Raw genomic sequence first — 18,457 nt, 5'->3', positions numbered from 1 at the left:
CAAATTTGCTCTCCATCTGTCGCTTCAAAAGGCTTGTTTTACGTGCGTTAATCCGAGGACCCTGTGGCATCTTCGTCTGATCTTGCTGGTGTTGGTGTCGCACTAAGCACTAGAGCTGAGGTAGCGCTAATCGATTCGATCCCTATTAACAGTCGGTTATGTGCTGATAGATTAGAAAGCTCCATCAAAGTGAGAAGAAATCAGCGTGGGAAATGATGTCTTTTTGTTATCTCCGCATATGCTCCGACAGATTGCAGCCCGGATGCAATCAAGGATGAATTCTACCACCAGTTAATTGTTCTTCTCTAGAAAGTGCACCCGACAGATATTGTAGTACTAGCCGGAGACTTGAATGCACAGGTCGAGCGTCTAGCCACCGAAGAGAGTCATTAAGTTGGTTGATGGGAACTTTTTCGTCGCAGGACAGATAACGCGGACCGTCTACTGCAACTTTACATAGACTACAACCTGTTTCTGGCTAGCACTAACTTCCGGCACAGTCATCGCCGGTGTGCCACCTGGCGTCCTCCCTCTGCATCCCAAGCCTGGACTCAGACTGATCACATCGCGATCAGCTACCGCTGGTGTGGTTGTGTACAAGACTGCCGCTACTTTTGGAGTACCTATCTGGACTCTGATCATTCCTTGGTCTGCGCCAATCTCATCTTATTTTGTAGGGGCCTACGAATTGGTCGTCATCAACGGATTGATGTCAGTGAATTGGTTGTAACTTCTATTGCAAGTAAGTGTCGAACCGAGCTAGCTTCTAGGCTAGCTACCATCCCACCGAAAAATATGGATGAGCATTGGTTGTGACTGTATGACGCCATGAAAATGGTGAGTAAAGTCGCTTGTGGCTTCGCGAAACGTCTCGCTTATAAGCACTAAGTTTCTTCAGGCTCCTTGTAACTCATCGAAGCCTGTCGGTCTACTCCGGGTGACCTTGAGTTTGACCACAAACAAAGGCTGTTACGCAATGAAATTGGGCAAAGCTTGCGCAAGAACCGAGAAGCCTGATGGTCGGAGCGTACCAATGAGTTGGAAGCAGCAGCTGCATCTAGTAACTGCCGGAAGCTCTTCCAACTCATCTGAGCCACTGGCAGCAAGAAGTCTGGTGTGAGTGAAACAATCTGTGAGGATGACGGGATGCCAATCACTAACATCTATCGACGTCTTGGACGATGGGAAGGATTCTTTGAAAGGGAGTTCAACTGGCCTGCTGCTTCAGCAACATCGGCCAGACTGTCCTGCTCTCCATGTCGGTGACGACTGATCCACCAAATGAGGCGGAAGTCCGCAAGGAACTCCAACTCTTGAAACGCTACAAATCACCGTGCCCAAATGACTCACCTCCGGCCTTTTTAAAGATGGTGGTGACTTTCTGACTAAGGAATCGACTGCGTTCTTTACAAGGCTTTGGGAGCTAGAGAGTGTTCCAACGTCATGGAATGAGTCAATAGTTGTCCCTATCTTTAAAAAGGGTTCACGTCGTTTCTGTAACAACTATCGGGAGATTAGTCTACTTCCGATTGCGTACAAACTACTGGCTTCTGTCATACTTCGTAGATTGTTTAAAACCCGAGAATGATTGACTCGAGAGGAGCAGGCTGGTTTTCGTTCTAGTCGAGGATGAATCGACCATATCTTCACCCTCCGCCAGATGTTAGAACGCCATCATACTTAGCACATGCCAACAATCGTAATGTTATTTGATACTAGGACTGCCTTCGATTCGTTGGACAGGACTGCTCTCTGGGATTGTCTATTGAAGAAGGGTGTGCCTGAGAAGTTTATTAACATCATAAAGGCCCTATATACAAACACCCCAGGCAGAGTGATTAGGAATTGAAGAAGAGGATTGATTATGGATACAGTGATCTTGAGTGCTGTTAGAGGTATGAGGGCAGTTATCACTTTCCGTTTGCCCACACCGTGGAAGGGTTCTTCCAGAGGTACCTGAAAAGGAACTTGGGTTAGAAATGGTCTTAATGACCTGAGAGCGTGACCGCAGTGCCCAAGGGACAACTGCTTGAGGTCGCTCACACACGACCTTTCCGTGGGTAATTTTTGTGTTAGCTCCGTGCTTGTTGGGACCTTACCAACGGAGACGGATATCCGTGGGATAAGGCGAGGTGTGCAATTTTAGGATCGACCTTTTCTAACCCCACCCCTCCTTGCGGGAAGGTAGCATCGCTGTTATGCTGGCTGTCTGAAGGAAACACCTTACTGCCATCACACCTCTGTACAGTCAGCAGTACGACTTCGCCTTCGGACCTTGGGTTTGCTGCTTTTAGTCTTACCGCTTTTCAACCGACCTGTCTGGCATGGTAGGACCTTGAGGAACGATTGCTCCAGCCAGTATAGCTCGACTGGTTCATGATAGGCAAGCCCGACCGCCACGTCAAGGTAGCAGCAATGGTCGGGAGGCAGAGTGAGGGCATACAACCACCTCTCTCCATTGTTCCATTCAAGCAGTGGGGTTAGGCAGGGTTGCCCAATATCACCATTCCTCTTCAACTTTACCATCGATGACGTTCTGGAAACAGCTCTGATGGATGGCGGTGTGGATCTGCTGCCTGGAGAAAGACTTCTCGACCTTGAGTATGCGGATGATATTGTCTTACTGTGCGATAATGCACAAGGCATGCAATCCGCTCCTAATCAGTTGGCAATCAGTGTCCGCAAGTACGGTATGTGCTTTGCACCCTCCGAGTGCAAAGTACTCCTACAAGACTGGTAGCATTCTAATTCTGTACTCACCCTGGGTGGTGAGTAGATTGAAGTAGTCGAGAAGTTCGTGTATCTAGGTAACTGCATAAGTGCTGGTGGTGGCATGATTGATGAGATCGGTTAACGTATATTGAAAGCCAGAGCGGCTTATGCCAATCTGGGCCACCTTTGGCACCATCGTGATGTTAGTCTGGCTGTAGAAGGTCGGATCTACAACGCGTCGGTGAGAGCAGGTTTGCTCTATGCTTGTGAAATCTGGCCTCTCCGAGTTGAGGATGTTAGAAGTCTCTCTGTGTTCGATCATCGTTGTCTCCGAAGGATTGCCGATATCCAGTGGTAACACCATGTTAGTAATGCAGAGGTTCGGCATCGTGTGTTCGGGCGCAGAGACGACAATCCAATTTGTGTCACTATCTTGAAACATCGACTTCGGTGGTTTGGACACGTTCTACGAATGTCGTCCCAGAAAATTCCTCGTCGTGCATTAATTGCCGACGCTAGGACTGGTTGGAAAAGGCGGAGAGGTGGTCAGTATACGACATGGTGTTGTGGTACGAAAAGCTGCACATGATTGGCTTCTGTCGGTCCTTCACGACTCCCTGGCTGGGGTCCAAGAGATGGTGCAACACAGTGGCTAGAGACGTTATCAGATATGGCTCAGAATAGAAGCCAGTGGCGATCCTGCTGCAACCTTCTTTAACTTTCTTCATAAAGAGTGGTCATAACTTCCTTAACTGAAATAGTTCTTCTGGTTGTAAATTTCAGTTTCCCCATCATTACTCTTATTTTTTGTTTATATATGCATCTTGTCCCTTTCCTCTTTCCATTCTCATTGTTTTGTGTGGCGCATATATATCTGGTGCCCCCTTGTATCAATGTTTATGTGTTTAAATAAATAAATAAGTAAAGTCACAATCTTCAATACGAATACCAAGACAGTTTTACTCTATGGAGCTGAAACTTAGAGAACTGTCACAATTATCATCAAAAAGGTACAAGTACTCATAAACAATAGTCTACGCAAGACACTCCGTCCTACTTTACGGCAGTGAAACATGGCCGTTAAGAGTAGAGGATATTCGTAGGCTGCTAGTGTTCGATCATAGGTGTCTTCGAAGCATAGCTCGTATATCCTGGGACCAATGGCTAAGTAATGCAATTGTTAGGAAACGGGTAGTAGGTAAGGATGGAAAATCGATTGATGAAGTAGTGAAACTTCATCAGTTGAGATGGCTGGGACACATGTTACGTATGTCCAACCACCGACGTGCAATGCTTTATGGTGTAGGAGTAGGTTGGAAGAAAGCTAGGGGCGGCCAGACCAAAACGTGGCACAAATCCATGAAGTCGCTGACAAGTGAACTGAGTCATGTTGGTAGGTGTAGACTACCTGGTTGGGATCCGCGAGATGATAACAATCGATGGTTAGAGACCTTGAATGACACGGCTCAAAATAGTTTGCAATGGCGAAGGTGCATCCACTCTTTGTGTTCTACCAAGTTCTAATTCTCTGAATTCCTCATGTCCCTATCCTTTTTCTCTTTCCAAATTTATTTCACTGTATTATACTCCTTTAATCACATCTTCAAACCCTAATCTTTCACATAATGCTTATACTCTTACTATCTCTACCACTATGGGATTTGAATCGATAACTGCATCTTTGTGCTAATGTGGTATGGCAACTCGAACTGATGTACGTACGTACAAAGTTCTAGGTTGTGACTGACTGACGCAAGACAGTCAATGTTCGTTGACCGGATGCCATCTGCATCAACCTACTGTGGGAGAAAACAAACCATCTTCCAAAAGAAGAGGAAATTAGGAAAAGACGTTGGAAGTGGATAGGATATGCATTGTGGAAACCATCGAGCTGAATCACGAAGCAAGCCCTAACTTGGAATCTTTGAAGGGGAATAGGAAAGAGGAAATCCAAAGAACACAGTGTGTCGAGAATTGGGAGCGGACATATAAAGGATGAACAGCAACTAGGAACAGCTGGAAAGGATTATCCAGGACAGAGTTCGATGGAGAATGCTGGTGGACGGCTTATGCTTCTTGACTAGGGGTAACAGACGTATATATATATATATATATATATATATATATATATATATATATATATATATATATATATATATATATATATATATATAGTGAATGTATTTGCACCACAAGGACCGATGTTGAACTATGTCACCTTAGATCTGTCTTATGTGATCTAAGTCAATAGTTGGAAACTGCTTAAATTTATCCTGTTTTTTGGTTGAACCACCACCAAGTTTAACCTTCTCTTACACTATCCAGCATAGCGCGTCAGTGTAGCCAATGGCTGAAGAGGCGCAATTACCCCGGTAATGAATGATGTATGATTGACACACTTGATATTTCTAACTAGCGATAAAGGTCTAACCACAGCACTACTAGTTCAATGGTTCCGTCATACACGAATAATACTGTGAAGATGTATATGACTGGATACAGCTATCACCACATGATACAAGTGTCAAGAATTTCGATTCCGCGTCATTAGGAATTTTCCCATACTCTGCCAGATGAGGCTGAAGATGGTGGAATGTGATCCTCACTTCTTTTAAATTTTTGAAACAAACCACAATCCTCACCAGTTTGTTTTTAAGGTTAAACATCCAGTTTTTATCTTCCCATTTTTATGGAAAAAGATGTAATTTTCCAGTAGTCAAAGAACACTTAAACTGGAAGGGAGCTTCACAATTTTAGTATGGATAGGGTATTCGACAACCTAATACTTCTGTTATGTATTTGATTATTCAGATATCACGTGCATCTGAAGTCAATAAGATGGCTATAAAGTGGTAACAAGATTTTATAAAAACAATGAAAAAAGGTCGATATAAATAAAAAATTTGCTCGTCTGTCTGATTTCATCCGAATAAAATAGATAATATGAACCCACCCGAAGAAGCAGAGGATTCCACATAACAACCACGGCAAGCATCCGGATTCTAACCTAACCCTTGTAATACCAGAGTTATGGCAAAAGGGACAAGTAATACCAACAGGATGTCGGTGGTATGCAGTTGCGGTCACTGTCGGTTGATGAACAATCACTGTGGCTAAGATAGATAAGAAAAGATAACAATTAGTTTACTGTAGTATGAGAATACAACACAGAATCAATGGTAGCACTTATTTATGCTACCTTAGTTTTCAAAGTAAATTCCATGCAAAATATGAGATATAACTTAAATATTCATCACAATCAGCTGAAATGCATTTCGTTATTTTTGTCGATTTTGGTATGCTTTTGGTGGATGACATTCTGTATCAGCTATAAATATATAGTTGATTCAGCTATGGTAAGTGCACTCCATGGATAAAACATTATAGAATAGACTTTGTGTGTTTTAAGATAGTATAAGAAAATCAAAGGAACGCTATTATTTACGAAAAACTAAGTGTATTAGCATTTCTGTGACAAATTTTAAGCCACGTTATATATCATCTTTAACCACTAATTCAAATATTGTTAGAAGCACTGTCGGGGAGTTTCACAGATTTTCGATGCTGATCAGATCAGTGGGTAAATGTGAAACAAAGAATGTGTCATATTTTTACCACGATATTTAAAGACTTATTTTGTTTTACTTCATTTTTAACCCAGTGATATTTTACATAATGCTAGTTCACAATCCTATCAATTAATTTACCACCGACACCACTTAAGACTTATCAAAAATGGTTTCGACGGTTTCGGTGGATAAACTTGGATGACATTTTGCACTATGTGACGTTTTGTGCAACTCCACAGATTAGTTTAAATATTTCAAGAAAACACCGTGCTTGGAACCTTAAAATACGTCTGAATAATGATAATAAAAACTGAATGATCAAATTACCACTTATTTAGAACAAAAAGCTTCATGGAATAAAAGCTGGAGGATTACTTTTCTTTTGCCCGGAATTTCAACGAATACGGTTGTTTAAAAAGCATTACAAATGAAATGAAGAAAAGCTAGACGCTCCGTAGATAAATGTGTATGGTAATCAGTCTTCCTATTCTTAAAAAAGTTTTATCTTTGGGATGACTGACACTAGTGGTATGAAAGGCAGTAAGGAGTATTTTTGTTTTGATTACAGTAATTGCAGTAGACACTTTTACTCACGATAAAACGATTGACCATGTGCAGGGAACTTAGATACAGATGATTCGCTAATAATAAATAAAAAACCTAAAAACTAGACCGACATTATCTGTACAATGACTGAGTTTGTGTAGGTAACAGAAATCAAGGAAATCCGAAAACAATTTGTAGTAAGTAGTAGCCACATGGTATCCAGACCATAGGAATCAATACGAAAACAGTAGTGAACAGTGAAAAACAGTAGAGTTTGACAAGTGAATTTTATATCTTTAAGCATTATTAGTCATACTAAGATGTTAGTTGGGCACAAAGGGTGGACTTAATTCCACTTTAACGCTCTCCATTCTAGAAGGAGCAGAGATAAATGATAAATGACAACAAAGGAGTAAAGTTGGATATCAGTTTATTTAAATCCTGATATCTATAATCATGAAGCTCACCTGGAGCATAGTACGAATAAACTGATAGAAATAGGTTTAGTTACCAATAAATTTTACGAACTTTTATCGCCTCTTACATTTTAGAAAATAATGGCACGCTTCGGATCATTTTGTTCTCATAAATCTTGAGAAACACTGCTGAGTTAGTAAATTATGTGGAAACAAAACGATAACGTTGAATAAAAGTATCATTTAAAGAAGGAGACTGATCATCTCAACACATGAATCTACTCCCAAATTGTCAAATGATAGAATTTACCTTTTCCCCGTCGCTAGAGCTGGGATACAGTAATACAAATAATTTATTCTCGATTATATATGATCATTATGGATAGTAGTTCAGTATGTAGGTTTGTTTGTGGTCAAAAAAAATTTTAATACATGATAAATTCACGACCAGTTGAGGGGATACTGTTGAAAAATAATGGACTTCATTACAAATGGACAGCTTTGAGGTTATGAAAATCAGCATATTGTGGTTTCTTACGAAAGAATCAACTTCAAAACCCAAATGACTCACGAATCAAAAGACTTGGTAAAACTAGACAGTTAACTGGCGATAACTCAGTAGTAGATAGACCGAAAGTATTTACATAATCCATATCTAACTGAAATTCAGTAATTTGAAGTAAAATATATTCTATAAGCAAATGTATCTTGTGTTTTTATTTTGCATCAATTAATCACAAATGCCTATGAAGTACGATCAAACTAAAAACAGCTGATTAAATGAATGATTAATCATTTACCAGTTCAATATGTAAGTTTCTGTACAGTACTAGATGCTTCCAAGGATTATAAAATTGTCTTTTTCACTTTAAAATTCCCCTCAGTCCATAAAATATTATATAACTAATGACAACCATGTCCCCGAATGCCCTGGTACGGCCGAGAGTGGTGAGGGGCCACCGTCCCTCTCGAAATGCTCCCACACAGCCACGCGTATATAGCCTCTTCCAGGAAAGTTCTACTCAATGTCTTCTCATGGCATGGGTGTTGTTTACGAAATTGAGAGGACGAAAAACGAATGTCCGACGCTTTAACCGGATTAGTGGACACGGAAAATCCACATGGGGGAGTCGGAAAACCCTGATTCCAAACCAGTGGTGCACATGGGCTCCAGTATCCTGAGGGAACAAATGGCGTATGAATCAATCGTTGGTCACTGGCTACCATGGGACTGTATCTCCTCAGGATGCTCCACTGCCTTGTGGATCAGACCTTTAGGTCAAAGGCTTCGGGTGTGGCCGCCTACGAAAACTACCTGCTTCAGTTTGGGCACCCGCGCAGTATCACAGCCCTCACACAAATCAAATGAGATTTGTGTGACGCATATATATCTGGTGCCCCCTTGTACCAATATTTATGTTTAAATAATAATAATAATTGGGTTCACGACTAATTTTCATATTAATATTTATTAGAAAAAATTGAATACTATGTATACATTCCCTTTTTTATTTGATTTTCCTCATCCACTTATACTTTGAAAATATGAAAACTAGTCTATTCAGGGGAAAAAAATGTTTGAATATTTGAAGACATCAAACACTTCCTTTAGAATTTTCGTTGAATATGTTGAATACTCTACAGAAAGTCAAGTGAAAATTAAAAACGAAAAATAAGTCTATATTCTACAGGGAAAGTCACAAAGTATTTTTTCTGCTTTAAATAAATACATTTTTCTAGAAAATGCTTTAATGAATTTAGCCATTTTACCTGCAGAAAATCACAGAATACACTATTATACAAAGGGTGAAACAGATCAAAAAATATATAATTTGTAAAATACATATTAATTTGTTCAAAACAATAAGTTATATACACCAATTGCATAAGTTTCTTTCCTGATAATTACTTACTTAATCCTGTTACCACTCATCAAGGAGTATAGACCGCCCACCAGCATTCTCCATCGAAATCTGTCCTGGATAATCCTTTCCAGTTGTTCCTAGTTGTTGTTCATCCTTTAGATGTCCGCTTCCAATTCTCTACACGGTGTGTCCTTTGAACTTCCTCTTCCCTATTTACTATCAGGATTCCAAGTTAGAGCTTGCTTCGTGATTCATTTCAATGATTTACTCAATGTATGTTCTATCCACTTCCAACGTCTTTGCCTAATTTCCTCTTCATTTGGAAGATGGTTTGTTTTCTCCCACAGTAGGTTGATGCAGATGGCATCCGGTCAACGAACATTGAGTGTCTTGCATAGACAATTGTTTATGAGTACTTGTACCTTTTTTATGATAATTGTAACAGTTCTCTAAGTTTCAGCTCCATAGAGTAAAACTGTCTTGGTGTTCGTATTGAAGATTGTGACTTTGATATTGGTTGACAGTCGTTTTGAGTTCTACATGTTCTTCAACTGTAGGAATGATGTATTTGCTTTGCCAACCCTTTCCTTTACGTCTGCATCGGATCCTCCTTGTTCATCTATGATGCTGCCCAGATGAGTGCGTGTAAGTCTCCACCTCTTCCAGAGTTTCTCCATTAATTGTGACTGGGTTGGTGTTCTCCGTGTTGTACTTGAGGATGTTGCTTTTTCCTTTGTGTTTGTTGAGGCCTATTGATGCAGAGACTTCTGCTACACTGGTTGTATTGGCCTGCATTTATTGGTGTGAATGAGACAGAAAGGCTAGGTCATCTGCAAAGTTCAAATCGTCTGGTTGCATCAAAGCTCTCCACTGTGTTCCGTGCTTTCTTGAAATTTGAAGGTCTTCAGAATCCAATTAACTATTAAATGAAGGGGAAAGGGTGAGAGCAAGCAGCCTTACCTGACACAAATCTTCAACTGAAATGCATCTGTCAGTTGTCCTTCATGCAAGTGTAGTCTTTGCAGTGTAGTCCGTCGTGTGAATTCCGGATGATGTTGACGATTTTCTCAACCACTCTTCCTGAGTAGAACGTGGAGCATATTTGCAGTTGGTGGTATATTGTCAGGTCCTGCTGCTTTCCCACTCCTGATTTGTCTGATGGCTATCCTGATTTCTCTGATCGTTGGTGAAGTAACAGTCATAGGAAGGTCTGTGTGCGGTGTTTCGACGTTTGGTCAATCCAATGGAGCTGGTCTTTTCAAGAGTTCCTCAAAGTGTTCTACCCATCTGTTTCTCTGTTCTTCAATCTCAGTGATTGGTTTACGTTCTTTGTCTTTGACTTGTCTCTCTGGTTTACCATATTTCCTTGCTAGTTTTTTCGTTGAGTCATATAGTCGTCTCATAACTCCTTCTGTTGCAGCTTTTTCCGCTGTCGTTGCTAGGTCAGGATGGCCAGTTCCCTTCCCGAGCACTTCTCTACGACCGACTGCAGCGTCTAGTAAAACCGACCTTTATTGTCTTCATTGTTACCATTGGTGGGTGCATAACATTGGATAATATTCGTTGTAATCCCATTCCTCCTTGTTTTGAAGGATGCTCTAATGACTCTGGATCTATGAGATTCCCATCCCATAAGTGCTTTTCGTGCTTATTTAGATAGCATCGGTACAACTTGTGTGTATGGAGCATTTCCTTTTCCGTGACCAGAGTACAGCAGTATCTCTTCCGAATTTAACCTTTTCTGTCCAGCTTTGATCCAATGAGTTCCACGTATTCCAGGGTGTATCTCCTCATTTACGCCGCTATTTGTTTAGTTCTTTCAAGTCTTCCACATTGTCTGAACATTCCATGTACCTATATTAACTGTTGCTCTGGTTGTCAGAAGGGGCATCGACCTCGTGACTTCGGAAGAATCTCAGCTTTCACTATGAGTCGCTATAGTTCTTCTGGATGAAAATCGTTTAACTCTCAGGACGGAACTTAAGTGATTTAATTTGTTTACGGTGGTTAGAGTTCTTTCAGCGAGGTTGTTTCCTACGGGATGAGTATGGCGACCCCATACGCAACCCTCCTCCTTTGTGTAGGCATGGGTCCAGCAGTAGCCCTAGAAGAGCTACATGCTAATTCAGCTAGTTAGTGGAAAAGAATAGGTACTAGTAAGGAAGGAGCTTTGACTGTCATCAAAATTAAGTCGAATGCTAGTGGTGTGTGGTCCATTAACATTTCCTGGTTCCCTACATCGTGTAAATGTTTCTTTTTGAGGGGAATGATAACATTATCTTTAGATTGAAGGTCATCGGGGCCTGAAAGGAAGACAATGGTGTTCAAGTAACAACAGTTTGGAAACGTCTATACACAGTGTTTCTGTGAGTGGTCTTTGTTGTGTTAACACCATACCTTTCTGACCTTATTACCAACGACCAAAATCCAAGAGGTAATAGATGGACTACTTTTAGATTCTAGGTACCCGTGACAGACACCCTATTGTCACTGAAACACAGGACAATTGGCAATGGGAATCAGTCCTTGGTGTTTGTGGTCTTACCACTTCTTTGATTTGGTTGGCAAGTTAGGACCTTACTGAACGAATAATCCAGCCCCATTGGGTCATCATTATTCGCAGGACTAACTGCCTCATTAAGAAAGCAAGTACGATTAAGAAGTACTTATAAAAGTGACTATCTGTTCAAGATTTCTCTATTCAAAACATATTACTAAACAGGAGATTCATAACATCCATCAATCTACGAAACTAACTTATAATAATGTATGGGCATTCCAACACCGTAACAAATAACAAATAAATAAATAATAATACTTGCTTGGTGGTGCAGGTTGGTAGCCAGATCCGAAAAATTGAATATTGCCTGGTTGGTTCATTTGTGGATACGAGGGATAAGGACATGGGTCTTGAATTGGATAAGGCGCAGTTGGAGGAGAGTAAGGAGGAGGAGCTGAAGGATAAAAATAAAAATATATCTAGCTGAATATCACTGGAAACGAGAGTCCTTATCTTTCGTTCTCATTTACTACCTAGAAGGGTGATACTTTTCAAGTGAAACATACTCCAGATGCTTAGTTTTTACAACTGACTGATATATGTAATCTTTTTTTAAATGTAATTTTTAATTACTGCAGTAAAAATGGACGAAATTTTGTAGATGGATTTCTATCAAGAATTTTGATTCATGTCTCTTTCTTACAATTAAATACACTGTTACCGATATTTTCGGCATGTTAACAAAAAATCGAGTTGATGTAGGCGATAACAATACGGATAAGGATGTGATATAAGCCAATCTTGAACCCAGTAGTCAGTCAGTCAGTCACAACCTAGAACTTTGTACGTACGTACATCAGTTCGAGTTGCCATACCACATTAGCACAAAGATGCAGTTATCGATTCAAATCCCATAGTGGTAGAGATAGTAAGAGTATAAGCATTATGTGAAAGATTAGGGTTTGAAGATGTGATTAAAGGAGTATAATACAGTGAAATAAATTTGGAAAGAGAAAAAGGATAGGGACATGAGGAATTCAGAGAATTAGAACTTGGTAGAACACAAAGAGTGGATGCACCTTCGCCATTGCAAACTATTTTGAGCCGTGTCATTCAAGGTCTCTAACCATCGATTGTTATCATCTCGCGGATCCCAACCAGGTAGTCTACACCTACCAACATGACTCAGTTCACTTGTCAGCGACTTCATGGATTTGTGCCACGTTTTGGTCTGGCCGCCCCTAGCTTTCTTCCAACCTACTCCTACACCATAAAGCATTGCACGTCGGTGGTTGGATATATAGTCTTCAGTCTTCAGTAATAAGGATAGGTCTAGTGACCTATTTTAATCCTTGCAGTTTGTTACACTGTGGAGGTCCAATCTCGTCTTGAATATATCAACAGAAGGTGCTGATATTACGTGTTCTGGTAGAGAATTCCAGTAATTCGCTACTCGGTGCGAGAAACGAAACTCCAGACGTAGACGATTTTATCTCGGTTTTTGGACTTTCTTTGAATGTCCTCTCAAATGACCAGCCCTAGACGGGAGGAAAAGATAGGACATGTTAGTACCAAGGTCATCGTTCAGGATACGATATGCCAATATTAGATCACCCCGTATTCGCCGGTAAGATAACGGAAATAAGTTGAGGTGTCTCAGTCTGTCTTCATAAGATAGGTCCGACAGGCCTTTTACCATTTTTGTCCCGCGGCGTTGGACTCGTTCCAACATATCCGCCTCATATTTGAAACAAGGACTCGCTGCTTGAATCCCATATTCCAAATGTGGCCGTACGAAAGTTGGGTATAATAATCTAAACATTTCCCCATCCAGATACCGGAAAGATCTACGAATAGACTATAATACCCTATAGCCTTTTGCAACAGCAGCCTTACAGTGACTGGTTGTTTTGAGGTCATTACTTAGTATGACTCCTAAATCTTTATAGTTTCTTACTTTGGGCAACACTAGTCCACATATTGTGTAGTGATACGAATCATCGTAGTTATTTAATTGCATAACTACACTTTTATCGGGGTTTACTTCTAGTGACCACCCGTTCATCCATGCCACTTATGAGTTAAGATCTTCCTGTAAAACTATTCTGTCTGACATGCTATATATGGGTCTCCAAATCTTAATGTCATCGGCGAATAGTAGGACGGATGACTTAGCTATAGCTGGTAATTCATTTATATAAAGTAAAAAGAGAAGAGGACCTAAAATTGTGCCTTGGGGGACTCCACTTTTTACTAGTTCCCACGATGAGAGAGCCCCATTTACTCTTACCCTTTGTCTCCTTCCATGAAGAAAGTCACTTATCCAGTCTATGACTGCATAATGAATTCCAAAACTTTCCAGTTTTAATTTAAGACTAGAATGGGAAACCTTATCAAAGGCTTTACTTAAATCTATGAAAATGACATCTACAGGAATATTGCGATCTTTTGCCTCAGCCCAAGCTTCTCTTGCAATGAGAAGATTTGTCAAACATGATAGACCTTTTCGAAAACCATGTTGTTCCTTGGACAAAAGATCATGTCTTTCCACGTAGTTTATAACAGCCATCCTAATAATTTTTTTCATTAGTTTTACAACTGCACTAGTTAAGCTGACGGGTCGATAGTTACTAACTAAATCTCTACTCCCAGCCTTATACACCGAACTGATTATTGCGTCTTTCCAGTCTCTGGGCAATTTGGACTGCCGCAGGGACATATCAAACAGTATCTCTAAGGGTTCAGCAATAACATCTGAGAGGGCTTTCATGATCCTTGGATGAATATCATCAGGACCACTAGACTTATCAGGTTTGAGATGCTGAAGTAGCCTTAAAACAGTTTCTTAATAACTACAGGGTCCATCAACAAGTCGCCACAATCACAATGAATAGGTGATCGTTCCTCATTATTGGTAGAAAAAACTTTACTGAAATATTCCGAGAAAGCTTCCACTTTTTCGGTATCATTTCTTGCCAAACTTAACAGATTTTCTTATACCAAAAGTGATGGGATTCCATCACTTCTCTGAGTTCGCCTCTTTATTTACGAGAATAACCGTTTTGGACTATGTTTGCAATCCCTAACCAATTGTTTTTCGTATGACCGTCTAGTCCTACTAATTAACGCTTTACAAGTATTTCTAATCTTACAATAACTGGATCTGTACTGTTCTAAGCCAGTAGAGATGAACATGTTCCAGTGTTTTTTCCTACGCCTAAGAAGTTTCTTAACTTCTTTATTTATCCACGGTGGACTATCGTTCGGTCTACGTGGTACCAAGTATGGTATGAACGGGGACGTGACTGCACTAAACTTGCCTTTAAATACAGACCACGCCTCGTCAACTGATGAGCTAGTATCTACCGACCAATCTATCTTAGTAGCACAGTCCTGAATGGCTGGTATATTAGCTCTCCATATGTTTGGGTGAGGCTTAATCTGATCGTATATCATGTCGCTAGCTCTAAACGTGAATGATAAAACAGCGTGATCGCTATTTACTAACGGGGGAAGAATATTTAGGTTGGCAATATCCTCAGTCTCATGGGTAATTACCAAGTCCAACAGAGAAGAACCTTGGTTTACACCAAAACGTGTAGGTTTGGATACATGCTGTACTAATGCATGTTCCATTACTGTTTCCAAGAGCCTGCTATCAAATGAGTTTATAGAGCATTTCGTGGTCATCTCAGTCCAACTAATGTCAGGTGCATTAAAGTCTCCTAATATCAAGCATCTGTTATTTGCACTCCATAGCCGAATGTGCTCTAAAATAAAGTCATCAGCTAAGCAGATTGGGCTGCGATATATGACACCGAGTGCAAATGTACAACATCCGACAGTGAGCTCACAGCTAATGACTTCACTAGTTCCACTATCATGGGATTCGCAAACGGAGGAGCGGATATTTATACTATTGGCTATGTATAGAAGGACGCCACCTCCTTTCCTGCATCTATGTCTATCACTTCTTAAACAATGATATCCGGATAATTCTGGGGTGATATCGAAGTCATGGACTAACCACGTTTCCGTCGCAGCTACAATTAGTGGCCTTAATTTGTCCACTAATGCTCCTAGCTCGTAGAATTTATGTCTTAGACTACGGGCGTTGGCATATAAAACTCCTAGGGAGAACGACCTATCCACACAGGCCTTGGTAGCATTCGCTTCCAAGACCTGACTATTCAAAAACCCACTAATCGGAGATTTTCTTCACCGTTTTGTCGACGGATTTCTAGTTCAGCTAGTGCCGTCTTTTTTTTATTCTATCTTCAAGAGACACATCCTGTCTAATTCGAATGTCAGAGTTGTCGTGACTTCGAGCGTTACTTAACAGAAGATCACGTTGTTTCTCCGACCCTAAGATTACCTTAAGGAGTCTACACGGTTGGGGTAGAACACTGTCATCGGCCCTTTTACCTATTCTAACTAATTTTTTGACCTGAACACCTTTAGTGTTATCTGGTAATATGCTACGGATATATTCTCCGAGCCTCTCTAAGTCATGGGTGTGTCTAACCTTAGGATCTGGATCGTTAGACTCTGGCAATTTACTCACAATAATATTCGATGATATTAAATTCCTCTCAGTCGCACTAGGATGATGTTCTGCCGTTCTATCAGAGTGCGATAGTGCATTGAGTGACTCAGACTGCGAGTTCCTCAATGACTTGTCAACCAAGTGTGCTTTATCTTTAGCTCTTTTTCCTTTTCTTTTCCTCCTTACTGTGGTCCATTTTTCGTCATTCAGGACAGCTGCATCGGGACTATTGGGGACGGTGACGGTTCTATCCAGGTCCTCAATTTCTACTGAAGATGCATGATTACTCATGTCAATACTATGTGGTGATTTACTCCTCGTTTGTTGTAACGGAAGTTTCACTTTGTCATTAATTAGAGTAGGTTGTTTAGCGCGTTTTGTAACAGCACTTACAACACTGACACAGTCTTCACTGTCAGTACTTGCGTTACTAGCGCACCCACTATCGTTCTTTTTACAGGCTAGAGCCAATAGGCTTATAGCCTCCTGGATTAATATCGTCTTGTTAGTACAGCAGAACATACAAAGCCAGTGCGAGTTAGGCTTAGAGCATCTTTTGTATGCAGCTGGACTGAGACGGGTACACATCTTGTGAAACCACTTTCTGCATTCATCACACTGCATCCCTTCATCTACGGGGAACAAATAGTTCGGCTGTCCACATTTGAATGCACTGCCAACCATTGTAATCGGATTAGGTTTAAAACACAATGTGATCACAATAATAACACAAGTGTCAGAGTATATGCAAAAGAAGGAACCACGAGACAAAGTTTTCAATAAAATTTCAAACCTTAACTGAATAAATTCAAGTTAAAGTAGACCAAGAATGCTTTTGATGCAACAAATACACAAAAGCAACGATAATCACAACAAGCACGAAAGTCACTGCCCTTTTTGAAACGCGCGCGTACAGTACGTAACATGTGTCCCAGCCATCTCAACTGATGAAGTTTCACTACTTCATCAATCGATTTTCCATCCTTACCTACTACCCGTTTCCTAACAATTGCATTACTTACCCGTTGGTCCCAGGATATACGAGCTATGCTTCGAAGACACCTATGATCGAACACTAGCAGCCTACGAATATCCTCTGCTCTTAACGGCCATGTTTCACTATCATAAAGTACCCAGTACCCAGTAAGAACCAATTAGATCAACTTCTTTTGACATACCCCATATGCAAGCTAAAGACGAGGAACATGGGCTTTGACAAAATTCACCAAACTTGCCCCAAGAGGGCGAAGACGAAGTCTTAACAGTTGATGAGTCAAATAAAGTAGAAGGGTACGGTGAATTAGAAGAGAATTTTAGATATTTTTAATTTTCGTCGAAGGATTCTAGACTGACCATTTTCTACTGTGCTTTGGCAATCATTATATGTTACATTTTAACGCCCACCTAGAACTTAAAGGCAGTTTGAAAAGGTTGAGATGAATCACCAGTTAAGTAACTTTTCTTTCAAACACTTTTGTTTGAGCCTACTTAGTTTACTCCAGTTCGTTGGGCTACTTGACATTAATGACATCAACAAAAACTGAAACTCAAGGCTAAGTACATAAACCTGCAACTGGCTATGAATGATGCCAGAAATAGGAACGATTTACGTGATATTAGTAGGGCCTTTACATTATTTTGCCGATCACGTCTAAACTGCGTGTCTTAGGAAGTGATCGACAGGATTTTCTATCAGGAAATGACTGTTCTTTTAATAATTGATCAACATGTAAAAATAATAAACATAACAGAAACTTGTCGGTCACAACAAAAATTAATTGTTTGTTGACGGAATTCCGTTATTGTTCGACGCATTCTCATAAAAAATCAAGTTGGTCAACACCAATATTTTCAGGGACATTTCTTAATATATTTTTTGTATTCCATAAGTCAAACAGTCTATTCGTAGTATTTTGGAGGATATTATCAATACGTGAATTATAATTATCCCAGTGTAGTCGACTTCACTGATAAGCAAGAAGATACTGAAACTATGGTAGAGCTTAGTAGGATTGGGGCTCATACAAAGATACAAAGAAGAATGCAGGGGATGTACAACCACAAGGTAACTCACGTTTATCCATAACGGGAACGGTATAAAAAGTCAAGTCTTTTCAAAGTCGCCCGCCGTTCTGTTTCGACGACCTTGAACGACCTAACAAGAGGTGGTCATTCCGTATTTCCATTGCTGGGGGTCTGTTGGGTGTCCGTTGGGTTGCACGAATATCCTGTTTTTCTAATATGTAAGTGGTCTTTTGCTGCAGCGAAACCACAAAATCATTGCGAAGAATATCGACTTAGCT

The 18,457-nt window shown here is 40.4% G+C and overlaps 1 protein-coding gene across 1 annotated transcript in view; it reads right to left on the bottom strand.

The window, feature by feature from the left end:
• Smp_203810 (uncharacterized protein) overlaps positions 1-18,238 on the bottom strand; it is a gene marked incomplete at both ends in the record, with an annotated part of 25,726 nt that extends 7,488 nt beyond the window's left edge. The window contains 3 exons of the mRNA XM_018789746.1: positions 5,666-5,825; positions 11,931-12,062; positions 18,229-18,238. Coding sequence (XP_018655158.1) covers positions 5,666-5,825; positions 11,931-12,062; positions 18,229-18,238 — 302 coding nt within the window. The remainder of the gene's footprint in view (positions 1-5,665; positions 5,826-11,930; positions 12,063-18,228) is intronic.
• Between the last annotated feature and the right edge of the window lie 219 nt (positions 18,239-18,457).

This window comes from Schistosoma mansoni, chromosome W, assembly GCF_000237925.1.
Source record: "Schistosoma mansoni strain Puerto Rico chromosome W, complete genome".
NCBI classification, from domain to species: Eukaryota; Metazoa; Platyhelminthes; class Trematoda; order Strigeidida; family Schistosomatidae; genus Schistosoma; species Schistosoma mansoni.
Note: the sequence above shows the minus strand (reverse complement) of the source record. Positions and strands in the feature narration are given on the sequence as shown.